Genomic DNA, 18,015 nt, shown 5'->3' with positions numbered 1-18,015 from the left:
ATAGTGTACAATTAGCCTGTGAAGGAAATAAAAAATGCAGGTGGACAAAAATAGAGGGATTGGGAATTCTATGTAGTGGTTCATAGTCATCTTCCAGAGTTCTTTCGCTGGGTTTTACTGATTCAATTCATTACTGCTCTATTGGAACTGATTTATTTCATCTCATTATTGAAGAGAGCCACATCCATCAGAATTGATCATCATATAGTATTGTTGTTGAAGTACATAATGATCAATGAAGTATATGATGCTCATTTCACTCAGCATCAGTTCATGCAAGCATGACCATGTTTTCTAAAGTCTTTTGGAACAGAGTTTCAGTCTAGTATCAGTTGACTTAATCTAGTGATTTTCAAAGACTTTTCATACTTGGTGTAAGATATATTCTTACCTAGTTAAGGCATGAGAGCTAGAATGTAATGGAAGGATTCAACCCTACCTTGGTCTGCATCTGTAATATTCTGTGCTTCTGCTTTTCTGCAGAGGAACCATATTTCATCCTCAGTCCTTTGGAATGAAAATCATTACATTTATCTGAATTTTCATGTCTTTTGATATATTCCTTTACATTATTATAATCATTTTTTCTGTATTTTATTGTATTGAGTCTGCTTTCTTCAGTATTGGATTGGTTTTCTGTCAGTGAGATAAGCTTCTAGTTTTGTCTTAAGATAGTCCCTATAAATCTGGCTCTAGGTCTACTCTGATTTGTAGGTCTTCCTGAATCTAGCTATTCATTGGTTTTTGATGTAGACATTAGCTGGAGATGGGTAGGTTGACAATTTCCCAATTGAGAAATTTGGCAATTAGCCAAATTGAATGCCAGAATTTATAAACACAGCATTAATATTTTCCATTAATTTTTTTTCATTTTATTCCTCTTTTCATCTCTTTGAAATTCTTGTTAGTAAACTTGTTTCCTTTTACACACACCTACACCTACACACATACACACACACACACACACACACATATATGCAGAAGCAGCATAGAATAGTGGACTGCCTGCTGGACTTAATGTCAGGAGTGCCTGTATTCACATCTCTGACACATTATTGCTGTCACACTGGAGAAGTGATCTTTTTACCCTTTTTTTGTGCAGTTTCTTAGAACTTTTCCATAGTAGAAGGATTCCCATACTTGAATTCCCCAGACTCATAAAGTCATGGATTTTACACTTTATTTCACACTTTCAATATACTTCACAATGTTTTTCTTTTGCTTCAATAGTAAGCATTTAGAAATCCATGAAAACTTTAATAAAAAGAACATTTTACTTGGTAAATGAAAAGCAAAACTGAGAATTATATATGGAGAATGGATTTTTTTCAGTATTTTTATAAGAAAATAAGATGTTGGTGAAAGTCACAATAATTTATGTTAACTAGTTATGAAATACAAGTGTCTTTTATGATTCATTATATGAATTTCATCTATGTAAATGTTTTTACCTTTACAACAGGAAATGTTGGGACTCTCTAAAGTACCCATTACTCAAGCAGCTCGTGGCCCTCAGGTACAGCAACCACCTCCGTCAAACAGGTAATAATTTAAAATAATTCTTCACTTTTTCCTTGAATTTAAATTATTTGTGTTTGTAGAAATAGTGGTTGAAAGGAAAAGGTATTATACTTTTTTATTTGCTAACTCCCAAATCTTTATTTTCAGCTTAGAACTCTACTGGGTTTCGAGTCCAGATTTTATATTATTGCTGACCAGTTGTAATAGAAGTCTGAACTAGCTCTTCAGACAACATGGGTCCAAAGCTGAACAACCACATATATCATATCTACCTCCTCCCTGTCTTCCTTCTTCCCCAGTCTCTCATTTCTTCTGACTTTTAGATTTTTATAAGTAGTTCTGCCATTCTTCTGATAACTAATACTTGAAATTTTTATATATTTTATACTTCCTTTCCCCCCAGATCAGTCAGTTACAAAGTTTTATTAATTCTGTCTCTGCAATATATTTCTTTGTAAAGATTTCTCTAATCTACTTTCCCTTTCTCTGTCTCCTCAGAAGTGATATTTTCTTCTTTTGAACTCTCCTATATTTTATGCATTTTTACACTTCTGCTTTTTATTGTGTTTGTATATGAGTGTATAACCTCTCAAATAGATTAAGTTCATTGAACGTAGGATTTACCCCTCTTGTTCAAATTTTTATCCCACTCATTGCTAGTAGGTGCTCAATAAATGTTTGTGTTTGAAATTGCCTAATGTTTTGATGACTGATTTTGTATGTATTCATAGCATTTATTACATTTTATTATAGAAATTTTTTTGACATATATGCATGTTGTATATTTTACAGGGCATTAATGCATTTTTTTTTTCTTCTTTTTGCTATTCTTTTGATGGGAGAAAAGAGGGTATTGAGTTTGACACATATATATCTAATTACTGCTTATTTTCATATGGAAATTAACAGTTCCATATCTTAATAGGAAAGTGAAATATATATTAAGTATAGTGTTTAGATAATCAGCCTTGTTTCTATTCTACTGTTTTACAAAGGAGTTTATTTTTTAGGGTGAATACTGGAAAAAATTAAATGGAGTCCTTTAATTTTCTTTTGTAGATTTTTACAACCAGTACAGAAAATAGATATGAATCTTACAGACCTTTTGGGAGAACTCCAGCGAGACCCTTGGCCTGTTCCCCAGGGAAAAAGACCTTTGCGTTCCTCAGGGGTGGCTCTTTCCATAGCTGTAGGATTGCTGGAGGTAATGATTATGTCTTTTTTTTTCTATTGATATTTTTTCTTTTGCACATCATTCTCAAGTCTCAATGACTCCTTCCTCTCATTCCTAATTAGTAGTATCATTTTAAATAAATACATATTATTAAGTAAAAAAAAAAAAAGCCCCAAACCAAAGCATATATACTATTTCTGAAGTCTTTCATTTTTGTTTTCCTTTACATTATTGTAGTTGCCATGTAAATTGTTCTCCTGATTCTGCTTATTTTACTCTATAAGTTTGTCTCTTATAACTTTTTAATATATAAAGTAACCTTCTTGTTTTTTCTCCCTCTCTGCTATCAACATAAGAATTAGTTGACAGGCAAGAAGGCTTATTTATAAGGATTGCATTTGTATTTGCATATTTTAAACATTAAGAACCTTTTTTCTTTTATAATAGGATTTTTTTAGAAAAGGGAATACTTGGGCTTGTTTTCTCTTTTAAACTGCATTTTTGGAAGCTTGATTCGCAGCATTTTAGATATTAAAAAAAGAAATTATTTCTTTTGGACTCAAAAATGTTTTTTATTTGTATAAATGTGTTTGTTTATGTTTTCTTTCTTCCACTGAAATCTTATTTGCCTTAATTACCTTATTGTGGGATGAAAATGAAACTATGTTCTTGAGAGACTTGTTAGACAAGGTCTACCAGCTTGGAAAGTCTTTGAATACTTATTGATCTGTTGTCTAAAAATCAATTGCATTAAGATCAAAGAAGATTACCATTAGCAGTAATGAAAGTTTTTGACTATAGAAAGCTCTGAAATACAGGTTTCTAAGTTATAGAAATATTTTTAGCTTTGACAGTGGAGAGAATACACACTGATCCTTGAATTATTTTGACTGTTGTAATTTATTATTGTCCCTGTCCATTGAGTTTATCTGGATAACTCCATTCTCCCAAAGAGCCATCTTGTAACAAATAGATATAGTCAAGTTAACCAATTAACATACTGTCTATAATTGAAAATATATGCTTCATTTTCTACTGTTGGTCTGTCCCTTTGGTCTGTCCCTTGTTTCCTGAAAGGCAATAGGCATGCTTTATCTGAGTTATTGCTGGTCATTCCATTGGTTAAAGTTCTGAAGTCTTTTAGTGTTGTTGGTTTAAAAAAAAAACTATTTTAATCCTTGAAATATTAGAGAAGATAATTTTTGTTGAACTGTTGTTGATGTTTTGCTTTCTTCTAACAGTGCACTTTCCCAAACACTGGTGCTCGTATTATGATGTTCATTGGTGGTCCAGCTACTCAGGGTCCTGGAATGGTCGTTGGAGATGAGCTAAAGACACCTATAAGATCTTGGCATGATATTGAAAAAGACAATGCTAAATATGTTAAAAAAGGAACTAAAGTAAGTTTCAGTTTTTATTTTACTTAATGCATGAGATATAATACAAACATTTTATGACAGAATCATACAGTAAAAAAGTGTCTCAACCAAATTTGAACTCTGGTCTTCCTGATAGCATAACCTTATACACTGTGCCACTGTAGCTTACAAAGAATAAAGTCTAAAAGATTTTTAATCAGGTCAGAAGTTCTGCTTTCTTTCTCGCTCTTTTTTTTTTTTTTTTTTAAATTAAAGCTTTTTATTTCCAAAACATATGCATGGATAATTTTCAACATTCACTCTTGTAAAACCTTGTGTTCCAAATTTTTTCCCTCCCTTTCTTCCACCCCCTTCCCAATATATGTTAAACATATGCAATTCTTCTGTATATATTTCTGCAGTTTTCGTGTGGCACAAGAAAAATCAGATCAAAAAGGGAAAAAACTGAGAAAGAAAACAAAATGCAAGCAAACAACAAAAAATGCTTTTTTTAAAAAAATCACACTTGGCTAATCTAGATTCTCTAAGGGTAATGGATTTGCTTTAGTTTAATTTAATTTTAATATTTGGTGTAAGAAGGCAGAATTACTTGTTGGTCATGTTGTACTGGCTATTCTTTGTGAAATACCGATTGGATTACTTTGATTCTAGATTCTCTTACAAGTCAGATTCTGTGATTCTGTATTTTTGTAAGTTAGATATAATTTTTGTTTTGGAATTTTGAGATTAGAAAATTTAACAAATCCCTTGGATTGTTGTGGTGTCCTCATTGAAAAAAGTGTATTTTTTGTCACCTTGATAATCACCAACAAACTTGAAGTTTTTCACACATAGAAAGCAGAAAAGGATTTACATATCAAACTAAACTTGTATTTTTAAAAAGTGTAATAAATTCAGCATATTAGATTCAAAGCTGTTTCTCTTTCTGAACTTCCTTCTGTTATCTTATGTACATTTAAAAAATACTTGGCTGACACTCTTTTCTTCTTTTTTTGGTATCACTATCACTAACTTTTCCTTTCTCCCCCCCAATTTAAAAACCAACAAACAAAACCCTCTCTTATAACAAATAAGCACATTCAAACAAAATAGATCCAAACCAGAAATGTTTGACAAAAAATTGTCTTGTTCTTCACCTTTTGTCCATTTACCTCTTTGTCAAAAGTTGTATTGATCAGAATTTTTAAATCTTTGAAACTTACTTTTCTTTACAGTATTGTAAATTATGTAAATTATTCTTGTTCTCCTAGCTTTGCTCTGTATTAGTTCATAGAAAGTCCCCAACTTCTTTGAATTTATCCCTTTAGTCATTTCTTATGACATAGCAATATTTTATTTTATGTACCATGTACCATGTGTCACTTCTTTTGACCACATGATCTCTTTATCCATTCTCTAACTGATGGGCATCCTCTTTGCTTTAAATTCTTTGCAACAACAAAAAATTTTACTAGTATTATTTTTGTACATGTGTATGCTTTTTTTATATTTTGGGGGTATGTCTAATAATGGTATAATTGAGTCAAAGGGGAAGTGTAGTTTAGTTACTTTTTGGATATAGTATCAAATTGTTTTCCAGATTGGAGAGATTACTTTACCAGCTTTACCAGCAAGACATCATTGAATCTACTTTCCTGTACTACTCCAACAACATCATTTTCCTTTTTCATCATTTTTTGCTAGTCTTCTGGGATTGAGATGGAACCTCGTAATTGTTTTAATTTGAATTTTTCTTCTTAGTGATTTGGACCATTTAATATAATGGTTATAGCTTTGATTTTTCCCTTGAGAAACAATTGTACATATCCATGATTTTCAGTCATTCATTCATCTGTCTCTATTTTCTACCTCATCAGAGAAACTTGCTACAAATATTTTCCCCCGTTTTACTATTTCTTTTATAATTTTAATTGCATGATTTTTATTTATATAAGCATTTTTTTTCCAATTTTATGGACATTCTATGATCCCATCTGTTGTCTGGATAAAAAAATCTTTATCTCTTAATAACTGAGAAAGTTGTCTCTATCCATTCTTTTTTTTTATTAAAGCTTTTCAATTTTCAAAAGATATGCATGCATAATTTTTCAACATTAATCCTTGTAAAACCTTGTGTTCCAATTTACTCCACCTTCTCCCTACCCTCTCCCCTAGATAGCAAGTAATCCAATATATGTTAAACATGGTAAAAATATGTGTTAAATACAATATATGCATATATATTTATATAATTATCATGATGCACAAAAAAATCAAATAAAAAAGGAACAAAATGAGAAAGAAAATAAAATGCAAGCAAATAACAATAGAGTGAAATTGCTATGTTGTGACCCACACTTAGTTCTCACAGTCCTCTCTCTGAGTGTAAATGGCTCTCTTCATCACACAATCATTGTAACTGGCCTGAATCATCTCATTGTTGAGAAGAGCTACTTCCATCAGAATTAATCATTGTATCATCTTCTCGTTGCAATGTACAATGAACTCCTGATTCTGCTCATTTCACTTAGCATCAGTTTATGTAAGTCTCTCCAGGCCTCTCTGAAATCATCCTGCTGATTGTTTCTTACAGAACAATAATATTCCATAACATTCATAAAGCACAGTCTGTTCAGCCATTCTGCAATTGATGGGCATCCATTCAGTTTTCCAGTTTCTTGCCACTACAAAAAGGGCTGCCACAAACGTTTTTGCACATATGGGTCCCTTTCCTGCCTTTTAAAATCACTTTGGGATATAAGCTCAGTAGAAACACTGCTGGATCAAAGGGTATGCACAGTTTGAAGTCCTTTGGGCATAGTTCCAAATTGCTCTCCAGAATGGTTCGGTCACTTCACAACAGCCACCAAAAATGTATTGTGTCCCACTTTTCCCACATCTCCAATATTCGTCACTATCTTTTTCTGTCATCTTAGCCAATCTCATCCCTTCTTCTTTGATGTGTGTGATGTGACTTTTAATATTTAGGTCCTATAATTTAGAGCTTATTGTGATATTCTGGTGTGAGATGTTGGTCTTATCCTAAATCCTGACATATGACTTTCAAGTTTTCCTTGTAGTTTTTATTGAATATTGAATCCTTACACCATTGCCTAGGAGCCTTAGGGTTTATTTGATCCATATATTACTATTTTCATTGATTTTTTGTATGTTGTATATTATTATTATTCTAATAGTTTTGATAATTATTGTCTTATGGAATAGTTGCAGATCTCCAACAGTATACTCTTCTCCCACTTTTTTTTTCATGATTTTTTTTGAGAATGCCAAGAATACTTTTTTCCCCCATTTTACCAACTCTATAAAATGATCCTTTTGAAGTTTCACTGTTATAAGACTGAATAAGTAAATTAATTTACATAATATTATTTTATTATATTGGTACATTCTAATCATGAACAGTAAATATCTTTTCAATTATTGAGGGCTGTCTTTATTTGGACTCCTGTGTTCTATATCTATTTTGAATGAAATTTATTTTCCTGTCTTCCTGCTGGGTTTTGCTGGCATAGAAATTTAGAAATGCTACATATAAGGAAACAAATAAGGATTTATGAAGTGCCTATTTGCCAGGTAGTATGCTAAGCACTTAACACACATTTACTCATTTGATTTTTACAATAATCTTGGGAAGTTGGTGCTATTATTAATTCCTATTTCACATATTGGGAAACCGAGGCAGATAGTGATTAAGTAATTTGCTCAGGACATCACAGAGCTAGTAAGTATCTGAATTTGAATTTAGATCTTCCTGCCTCCAAGCCTTGTGGTCTCTATCCATTGGGTCACCCCTATCCATTTGGGTCCCAAAGTTTTGGCATGTAGTCATTTTGTAATCATTTTGTTGATAAAATTATTTATTTTTCCTTTGATTGGTTATTTATCTCACTATTTAGGATTAACCATTGAAGTTAGAAGCCTTTTTGCAAAAGCTCTTTATTGGTTTTAACTTTTATTATGTAATGTTCAGTAAAGACAGTGCTTGATATTTGTAAGTGTTAGGTTTTTATTCCATAGTACATGGTCAATTTTTGTAAAGGTGTCATCCACAGCTTTTCTTTCTGTTCCAGTGCAGTAATTACCAGAGATTTATCATGGCTAGTTTTTTTTTTTTTAATAACTTATCTATAATTTTACTTTGATTCTTTGGCATTTTATTTTATTTTTTTCTTTAAAAAATTCCAAAAGGGGACACTTCCCTATAATTTTTTAAACTTCTTCTTTAAATACTTATAGACTAGGTCATTGGTTGCATATATAGTAAGTACTGATCTATTGATTTCATTATTTGTTTATTATGTGCAATATTTCTCTGCTTCTCTTTTAACCATGTTTTATTTTTGTTGTTGCCTGTGTGACATCATGATTTCTATCTTTGCTTTTTGGAATTCTCCTGAATAATAAATTTTGTTGTAGCTCCTTATTCTATCTGAATTTTGGTGTTTCAGATAGACTTCTTGTAAAACATCTTGTTGGATTTACTTTCTAGTTCATTCTGTTTTCCTCTTCTGTCTTACAATTGAGTTCATCCTACTCACATTCATGTTTATGTTTGGTAATTGTCATGGTAGGAAATAAGAATACAAGATAACAAGATAAATAACAAGATTGGCAGGTAGGAGCAGGTCAGGTTATGAAGGATTTTGAATGTGTAATGTAAGCTAAACAAGTTTACGGTAATACAACAAAGGAAAGCTAACTTTTATGATCTTTCAGCAAGAAGGTCTACCTAAGAATTGGGACAGTGGCTTAGGAGAGGGTGCTACTGAACATTCCTATGGGAGGAAGATATTATACAAAGGAAATGGTGGGGACCTCAGAATGGGTCTAACTTGCCAGGATTTAATACAGGGGAAATCAAAGTTCCTGAGATCAGCTGGCATCTAGAAATGGTTGAGGAGGGGAGAGAAAAGAAGGAGGGCATGGATCCCAGCAGGTGAGTGCATGACAGATGGAGAAATGATCATGGTATGGGAAGAGGGTAAAATTGCAATGTCCACTATGAGGCAATGTTTCTATCTTCATTACTTCCCACATGAATTGATATTTTTAAGGGAGAGCATAATTTCAAAAAAAAAAAAAAAGGACAAAGGGTAAGTTATACAAAGAAAATAAATTGTTTGGAAAAGGGAACTTATACTTGATATTTTAGAACCTTTAATGTCATGAGGAACACAAAGGCATAAATAAGAAGGCTTGATAAATGTAGAGATGGTGAGGAGGTAGGAAAAGTAGGTTGATTATAGAAGGGAAGAAAGATTGAGAATCTGGATTAAAGTAAAATAATTAAATTAAAGAAATTGGGAATTAAAGTGGAGTTGCTAATTGTAGGTACAAGGTACTGACTAAAGTGGTAGAAAAAAAAACAAAAGGTTCCTAATGTAGAAAAAATAAACTTATTAGAGAAAAGTGGAAGATCTCCAGTCCTTCTGGTCTGAATGTCTGAGTGCTTTCTTACTTTGGACATTCAATATTACCAGAACCTTGAGCATAGAACACTGAAGGTTTGAACTGTCCCTGGAGGGTCTATAATTTAGTGTCTCCAGGCTTTTGGCTTATTTACATGAGCTCATGTTGGCTTCTCTGATGGAGAGACTGTAGGTTCTGACTGTCTTTTTGTTTAGGATTTGACTGGATAGAAGTGTTTACTCTGGATTTCTTGAGAATTATTTAATTTGTTGCTGTTTTTACCTCTTTTCTGCAAAATAGGGCTCTTGTTTGACTTTTCATATTAGCCATTTAAACCAGAAGATCTGATACCCAAATTTAATAACATTCAGAATTCTCAGTGCTGACAATCTAGGAGATCATTGCAATCTAGGAATTTAGGAAAACATTGGTATTAGATTTATTCTAAATTTGATGATTATTTTAACTGGAAGGAGAAGGAATAGTTTTTCTAGTGTTACCCCAGAATGTGGAAAGAAAGCTTCTTATTTAAGTTCATATTTTAAAATAATGTCCACAATAATGTGTATATGTATGTATATACATATATGCACATATATTTGTATGGTTGTTATATAAATATTTAAGTGGAAATCAGAAATTCAAAATCTTTATAACTTGTATTTGACACTGGTGCATGCTAATATTATTAATATAAGATTTTAAATTTATCAAATCCTTTAGAGTGTTTAGCTGTTGTATTTCTAGAACTTGTAATAAAAACTTTTCTTCATCTGTGTTAATAACAATCTGAAGGTGGAGCATATAGCTACAGAAAAATGTTAGATCATAGAAGTTTATATTCTTTAGTTACTAATAAGAGTTTTTAGCAGTTTCCTGTAGTCGAAACACTTAGAAGTAGAGTGGGAAATACTTTATTTTTAAATTAGAAAAAGCTGTATTTAGTTCATCTTCCATTTACTTTACATTTTACTTTGACATTACTTTTCATTTTGAATATATTTGAAAAATTATTTTCTCATTTACCTGGTATCAGATACTGATTGGGAATGAAACTCTTTTTAAATTGCTCCTGTATCTATATTTGCAGCAACTTCAACAGTTTCATTTCTTTCTGACTGTGCTTTTGCTTCTGAGCCTTTTACCTGCTTGCCTGCTCGCCCTTCTCTAGAACCTGACCTGCTCCACATTTTCTGTCTCAGAATTTCTCCCTTGTTTTTGACAAATTTTGATAACTCTTTTGTCTCTCATTGGACCCAGTTATTCTTTGCTGCAGGTAGAATAGACTAGAGTGGACGTATTATTTGCTTTCTGCTGTGCCTTAAAATACCAGTTATTTTGCTTCTCTTTGGTGGTCAGTTATTTTTCACTTGTGTTCACCTTCAGATGATCCATTTGCTTTTCCAAGTCATTTTACAGATGATGAAAGAGAGGCAAATAGGGTTTAAGTGACTTGCCCAGGATCACATGGCTAGTAAATATTTGAGGCTGGATTTGAACCAGGAAGATGAAAATTCCTGACTCCAGGCCTTGCACTTGATCCTCTATGCCATCTAGCTGCCTCCCATTAAACCTATCTCAGCCCCTGGATTCTTTCCAGTTAAGATTTAGAATCTTTAAACCAAAAGGGATCTCACAGATTAGTTCAGCCTCATTTTATGGATGATGAAACAGAGTTGGGACCAGAATTCAAGTTATTTATTTCAATGCTTATTTTACTCCACCATTTAGATTTTATCATGGAAGGCTCTATGTGAAAAGTAAATTTTAGTTACAGAAATGATCATAATATTTTATAACACATTTATGGAAGTAAAAATTATATCAAATGCAAAAAACAATCTTTGATACATTGCCTGAATTTTCATAGAATCATAAGTTTAAAGCTAAGAATGACCCTGGAAGCCATATAGTCCAGCCATCTCATTTTACATACTGGAAAACTAGAACCCAGAGAAGTTTTTTGATTTATTCAAGGTCACATGGGTCCTAAGTGACAGATGAATTTTTTTGAACTTAGATACTCTGATTCCCAATCCAATGCTTTTGTTCCATGTCACACTATCCACATTTTGACCAGGCTTTGAATATTGTATATACAAATATATATGACTAATACTGTTTTGATTAAATTTTAAAAAATTTTGTCTTTAGCATTTTGAGGCTTTGGCTAATCGAGCTGCTACAACTGGTCATGTTATTGATATTTATGCATGTGCACTGGATCAGACTGGTCTTTTGGAAATGAAATGCTGTCCTAACCTCACTGGGTATGTATCTAAAATCTGAAACCCACTGTAGTCTTGAAATAATGGAAGTGAGCCAAAAGAACAAGTTATAGAACTCTTTTGGGGGAAAACTAATTATGATCTTTCTGCCATTTATTATATTTGAATTTTCTGTATAATTCTTAACTTGAATTTCAGCTAAGAGTTTTAATCTAAGTTCTCAGGTTTTTCTGTTATCAGTTATTGCAAGTCAGTTTCAGTTTTTTGGTAGTGATAACTAGGTAGCTTTGAATATGTACCCTAGACATAGAAATAATTGGGTACAATAGAATTTGATTAAAAATATTTCATAATATTAGGTCAGGACTGTATGTACTTATATTTTGTAATAAAAATATAAATAGTTAAATTAAAAATAAGAAAACTAACTAAACAGAATTGATCTCCATAGAACAATAAAATGGTAAAAGTATGTCTAGTGAGCTATTTTCTTGTCATTTTATATTGTATAATTATTTTCTTACTAATCTTAAGAAACACTCTTTCAAAATTTGGCTTACATAATTTGTGACTCCAACCCCAAATGGCCCTATGTAGCTATCAGAATATTTGTTGCAATTAGCTGCAGTTTGATAGTTCACATTGAACCTCTCTGGGCTATAATTTTCTTATAATTAAAATGTTTATTTCTCAGATCTTTTCCAGTTTTAAAAAAGTTTTTATACTATCAAAATGATAGGTGTTCACTGTTAGCTGTTTATGATCATATGTTTACATGAATTTGTAATTTCATTGATATAGATGTTCTCTTCAGTGGTGTGGATTGAAACCAATTTTAACCTGCCCATTTTGCATTACTTGAGACTTGTATGAGTCTACCCAACATGCTTGGGGACTTCCACAGGTTCTCCTGATTTCTCAAGGATAACATTAGAGCACATAGACAATCCATTAGTTATTGCTTGTTTTTGACATGTGACAAGCTCATTTAAAAAAATATACATTTTTTGATGGCATTCTTTCCTCTTTTTTTTGGGGGGGTATTTCTTTATTTGTTTTGTTTTACCATGTGCACATTTTCATTGATGTACCTTTCCATGTTCTTGTGTGATACTTACTGTTAGTTCTTTGGATATTGTATGTTTCCATGACTCATATTTATAGAAATTACAAAACATTTTGTGATTTAAAGCTAATCCATTTTAGTCTTCCTTTTCTTGGTTAATCCTGTGCCTAACTTATTGTCTAACATGATAGACATGTTCTTTTCATCTAACTGAGTAACTCTTTTCATCATAATGAGTAGATAGTGTCCATCTTGATATTTCCTGTGTGGATAAAAGGCTAAAATTCTTTAGAGAGGTTGTATATTTTGTCTAGGAGGCATAACAAAATTCTGCGACTTAATAAAATTATAGGTCAAAGTCATTATCTCTATCCCTATGACAAAAACTATAGGGATAGAGATAATGACTTTGACTTATAATTTATTAATATAAGAGACTCCAAAGCAGGTAGTCATTTTCTAAGAGAGTTGTCTGAGCACTTACGATTAAATACTTTGCCTAGGTTCACAGCTTATGTCAGAGACAGTGGGCTTGAACCCAGGTCTTCATGGCTTCCTGCTCTAAGACCAGCACTTTATCTAGAGGTAGTGGTATAGTGATAGACTGTTTCACTGAGCTTCAGGAGGGCCAGTTAAAATTCTGTCTCAAATACTTAGTAGCTGTGTGCCATTGGGCAAGTCATTTAATTTCTCTCAGTCTCAGTTTCTTTATTTGTGAAAATGTGATTGTAAAGACATTTTCCTTACTGGATTGTTGTGAGGAGTAAGGGAAATAACATGTAAAGTACTTTACAAGCATTAAATGTTAACTATCGTCCTTATCATGATCTTTTCTACTCTTTTCCTACCTTTGTTATACCCATTTATGCTGATATTTTTGTGGTACTTGAAAGTGTATAAAGCACTTAACATGCTTAAATCATTCAATTTTAATTCTTTGATATAAGTTATTACAAGTGTTGTTATCCCAGTTTTGCTGGTGAGAATGTTGATGATCCTCTGATCCTCCAAAGATGTTTGGACTTGTCTATGGATGGCTATAATTTAAAAAAAATTACAAGATTTAGAAGTTCACATTAGTTTTAAATTTAACAATCTTCTTTATCTTCATCAGTGTTTACACATTTAATGTATGCAGTTTTTAAAGTTGTTATAAAATAGAAGTCATTTGTAGTAGACTCATAGAATTTAGAACTGGAAAATGCCTTAGTGATCATCTAGTAAAACTGCCTCCTTTTATAAATAAAGAAACTGATAGGTAATTTGGTAACTTTTTTAAGCACCAGAAATCTTTTAGGGATTATAAGTATATCAGAAGAGAAATTGCCTTTAAGATAATATTATAGTTAGGAAATTTTTGTTTTAACTAAATACCAAATGCTAGCTAATGTTCAAAAGAGTGAGCAGTTAATAAGTTCACGAATTGCCAATTCAGCCTTCTGTTGTCAAGGATAACTGTTTATTCTGCATTGATTTTTACTTATTGATATTTAGCTATATTTGCTCAGTTATTTATTCATGTGAAATTTAAGACTTGTTACATTCCAACTTCTGCTTATCTGTTATCCTTGAACTCATCATATGGCCCACCTGATATTTTTTTTGGTCAGTTATATCAAATATAAGTCTCATTTATTAGTGTCAGTAAACAAGGATAGCATCTTCTCTTAAATCAGTTAGTTGGTCTTAATAGTAGTTACCTTCTACTATTATCTGAGCACTATCATACAATAAGTACAAAGAGTGCTGGACATGATGTCAGATAATCTGTGTTCAAATCCTTTTCTCTGACACTCAATAGCTCTGGGAGTTTGGACAATCATTTAATTTCTCTGAGTTTCAGTTTCCTTATCTTAGATGATGTCTTTTTTTTTTTTTTTTTTTTTTGCTGAGGCAATTGGGGTTAAATGATTTGCCCAAGGTCACACAGTTAGGAAGTGTTAAGTGGCTGAGATCAGATTTGAACTCAGCTCCTCCTTGACTTCAGGGTTGGTGCTCTATCCACTGTGCCACCTAGCTGCCTCACTCAGCTTTATCTTTAAAATTGGGATATATTTTTACTGTTTGCTTCACTATGTTGTTTTGAAGAAAGAACTTTGTAAAGCTCAAAATAATGTATATAAATTTGAACTGCAGTTATTTTTGTTAGGATAATTAATACTTCTAAAGACAGATGGTATTTCCAAAACTGAAGCTTAAAAAAGTTTTTTTTTTTTTTTGTATTATCACCTTTGTTTTGATGAACTCTCCAAAGACCTACTTTAGTGCATTATATAATACTTGTTTACACTTAGTATAGTGCCTGACATATAGAAAGTATTTAAGGAATGTTTATTGATTGACTGCCTTATTTGTTTGGTGACTATATTCTTTAAAAATACATATTTTAGAAAAAGGATAAGAGATTCTGGTTCTCAGCTTGCTCATGTGTAAAATGGAAGCTTTAGGCTAGGTCTTTTTTTTGTTTTATAGTGTATAGTGTAGTTTATAGTGTATAGTGTTTTTTTTCCTAAGGTCCTTTTTGTTTTATAGTGTGTAAGTTAGTAAATAGAAATTTAATCTTTTGTTTTTAAGGTGAATCCTTAACTTTTATAATTTCATTCAATTATGGCATATGTTGTTTCAATAAATGTGCTTCTTACAGTGCTATTTTGGTCTTTTCACTCAGAGGTTACATGGTAATGGGAGATTCTTTCAATACTTCCTTATTCAAGCAGACCTTTCAGAGAGTTTTTACCAAAGATATGCAAGGACAATTTAAAATGGGCTTTGGAGGCACATTAGAAATAAAGGTAAGCGAAAACCACAGCAAACATTATATATAATGGGGATAAGCTAGAAGCATTTACAGTAAGATCAGGAGTAAAATAAGGATGCCCATTATTCAATATTGTACTAGAAATAAAGGTAAGAATGAAGACTGAAGAAATATAAATATGTTTCCAAGAAAGGAATCTGATTAATAAAATTACCTCTTCCACATTATGACTTTCTCCATCATGGTTTTGACATATGATGGGTTGATATAAGAAATTAAATGGGAATTTTTGGGAAGTTTTTGCAGAAGCCATAGATGATACACAAAGACCAGCAGACTACACAGAAAACATTCAGAAGCTCAGAAATGCATAAAACGTATATATAGTATATGATATATATCAACATTATTTTATAATGTCAATGTATTTTATTTACTATGTATATCACAATGATTCTCTGGTAGTAAAGGAAGGCCCAAAAAATTTCATGTGGATTTTCTAGTTTGCCTACTTAAGCCTTGCAATGTGGAAGGGATATCATACTATTTTAAAATATCATTTTTAAAAAAGTATATAATTTGAAAAAAATTCCAAATTTATTGCTCTAGAGGGATTTTAGAAATTGTCAAAAAAAAATCTCTCATTAAAAACATAACTACACATTAAGGGAATTTTTCTTTGTTTTGACCCCAAATCTATTTTTCTATAACTCATTCATTGTTATAATTCTACCTTATAGATGAACAAGTCTAATTTCTTTTCCACATTATAGTCCTTCAGATACATATGACAGATTAATCTCAGAGGGAGTGATTATCCTGACTGGATATGCTTTCTAATATTAATGTACTTTCTAAATTGTAGTGCCCTGAACTGAATGCAAGACTCAAGATAACGATATTTATGTAGTTTTATACTATGTCTTTATGGTAATCTGACATCATGCTCGACACTACAGATATAAAGATGTAAATGACATAGCCCCTGATGTCAAATAACCTAAAATCTAGTGATGATATGTTACATTTACAAAAATCTATGATACAAGTTAGAACTTGGTAAGTAGAGAAGAAAGAACCAAAGTAATAAAATGAGAAACTTAAATGAGGAATCGTTTCTGGTTGGGAGAGGTCAAAGAAGCTTTCACTGGAGAGGCAATTCCTGAGTGTGGTCTTTAAAGGAAGGAATTTTTCAATAGGTAGAACTCTGGGTTGCTTTTATTCAGTAATGGGAGAATAGTATACACAAATATAATATTTAGAAAAAGGCAGGATAAGAATAGGACGATGAAAAATTTGGTTTTTCTGGGATGAAGATAATCCAAAAGCAAATAGTTTGAAATAGAAGAAACAAACATTAAAGCCTTGGATGGATGGCCTTGAATAGTAGATTGAGCAATTTGCATTGTATTTAATAAGCAATGAGAAGCTGCCTCTGGTGGTTTTTGATCAGGAGAATAAAGTAATTAGATCTATACATATTATTCAATGCAGCAGATACTGTGCTAGGTGCTTTGGATTCATACACAAAACTTGTGTGTGTGTGTGTGTGTGTGTGTATGTGTATGATGTGTGTATGTATATGTTTTATTGGATACACAAATGCAGTATATTTGTATGTGTATGTATTTATGTGTATGTATGTATGTATGTATATGTTTTATTGGAGGAATTAAATACAGTATATTTGTGTGTATATGTGTGTGTGTGTGTGTGTGTGTGTGTGTGTGTGTGTGTGAGAATAATTTCCAGGGGGAGGGCCAGAGCAGCTATTTCTAGGAGAAGTTTTTGGGGGGAGATGGTCCTTAAGGTAAACTTTGAAGGAAGGTATGAATTATTTGAGGTGGAAGGAAAAGAAGTAGTGTATTCCAAATATGAGTTATGGCCTATACAAATCATAGACACTAGAGACAGAATGTAAAGGGAACAGCAAACAGTCCATTTTGGCAGAATGTAGAATTTTTGAAACAGAGTAATGTATAGTAAGATTGGAAATGTAGGCTGGAGCCAGATTGTGACAAGCTTTTTAAACCCAGTAGAAAAATTTGTATTTGATCTTAGAAAACAGAGTGTGCCACTGAAATTTATTATGTGGACGGGTGACATGGTCAGATGATGTGCTTTAGAAATCTAAATTTGGCAGTTATCTGTGTGCCAGGAGAATTTGAGAAGATGATTCCGGAGAATGTTGCAGTAGTCAGGGTGATAAGAGTCTGAACCAGAGTGGTAAGGGTCTTGCTTCTTCCCTGAACTCCACTAGACTTCTCTACGTGAATGAATTGCTAATGTGATTTGATTGTACCTTAAGCCAAAAATAATAGCATCATACAAAACTTGGGGACAGATGAGATTTTGCCTTGTGGGTGTAAAGTTAGACAATTGATTGAATAATGAGGGGTAGGAATGAGCATGGAATCACGCAGGGATGATAGAGAAATTAGGAAGAGGATAGGATTTTGGAGAAAACATAATGGATTGTG

At 32.1% G+C, this 18,015-nt stretch overlaps 1 protein-coding gene across 1 annotated transcript in view; it reads left to right on the top strand.

Annotated features, from left to right (window-relative positions):
* Positions 1 to 18,015, top strand: part of SEC23A (Sec23 homolog A, COPII coat complex component) — a 79,131-nt gene that overhangs the window by 18,040 nt on the left and 43,076 nt on the right. Inside the window, exons 6-10 of the mRNA XM_031952950.1 lie at positions 1,463 to 1,542; positions 2,581 to 2,725; positions 3,937 to 4,095; positions 11,638 to 11,753; positions 15,446 to 15,569. Coding sequence (XP_031808810.1) covers positions 1,463 to 1,542; positions 2,581 to 2,725; positions 3,937 to 4,095; positions 11,638 to 11,753; positions 15,446 to 15,569 — 624 coding nt within the window. The remainder of the gene's footprint in view (positions 1 to 1,462; positions 1,543 to 2,580; positions 2,726 to 3,936; positions 4,096 to 11,637; positions 11,754 to 15,445; positions 15,570 to 18,015) is intronic.

The sequence above is a fragment of the Sarcophilus harrisii genome, chromosome 2, assembly GCF_902635505.1.
Source record: "Sarcophilus harrisii chromosome 2, mSarHar1.11, whole genome shotgun sequence".
In the NCBI taxonomy this organism is placed as follows: domain Eukaryota; kingdom Metazoa; phylum Chordata; class Mammalia; order Dasyuromorphia; family Dasyuridae; genus Sarcophilus; species Sarcophilus harrisii.
The sequence above is the reverse complement of the archived record's forward strand: the minus strand, read 5'-3'. Positions and strand labels throughout refer to the sequence as shown.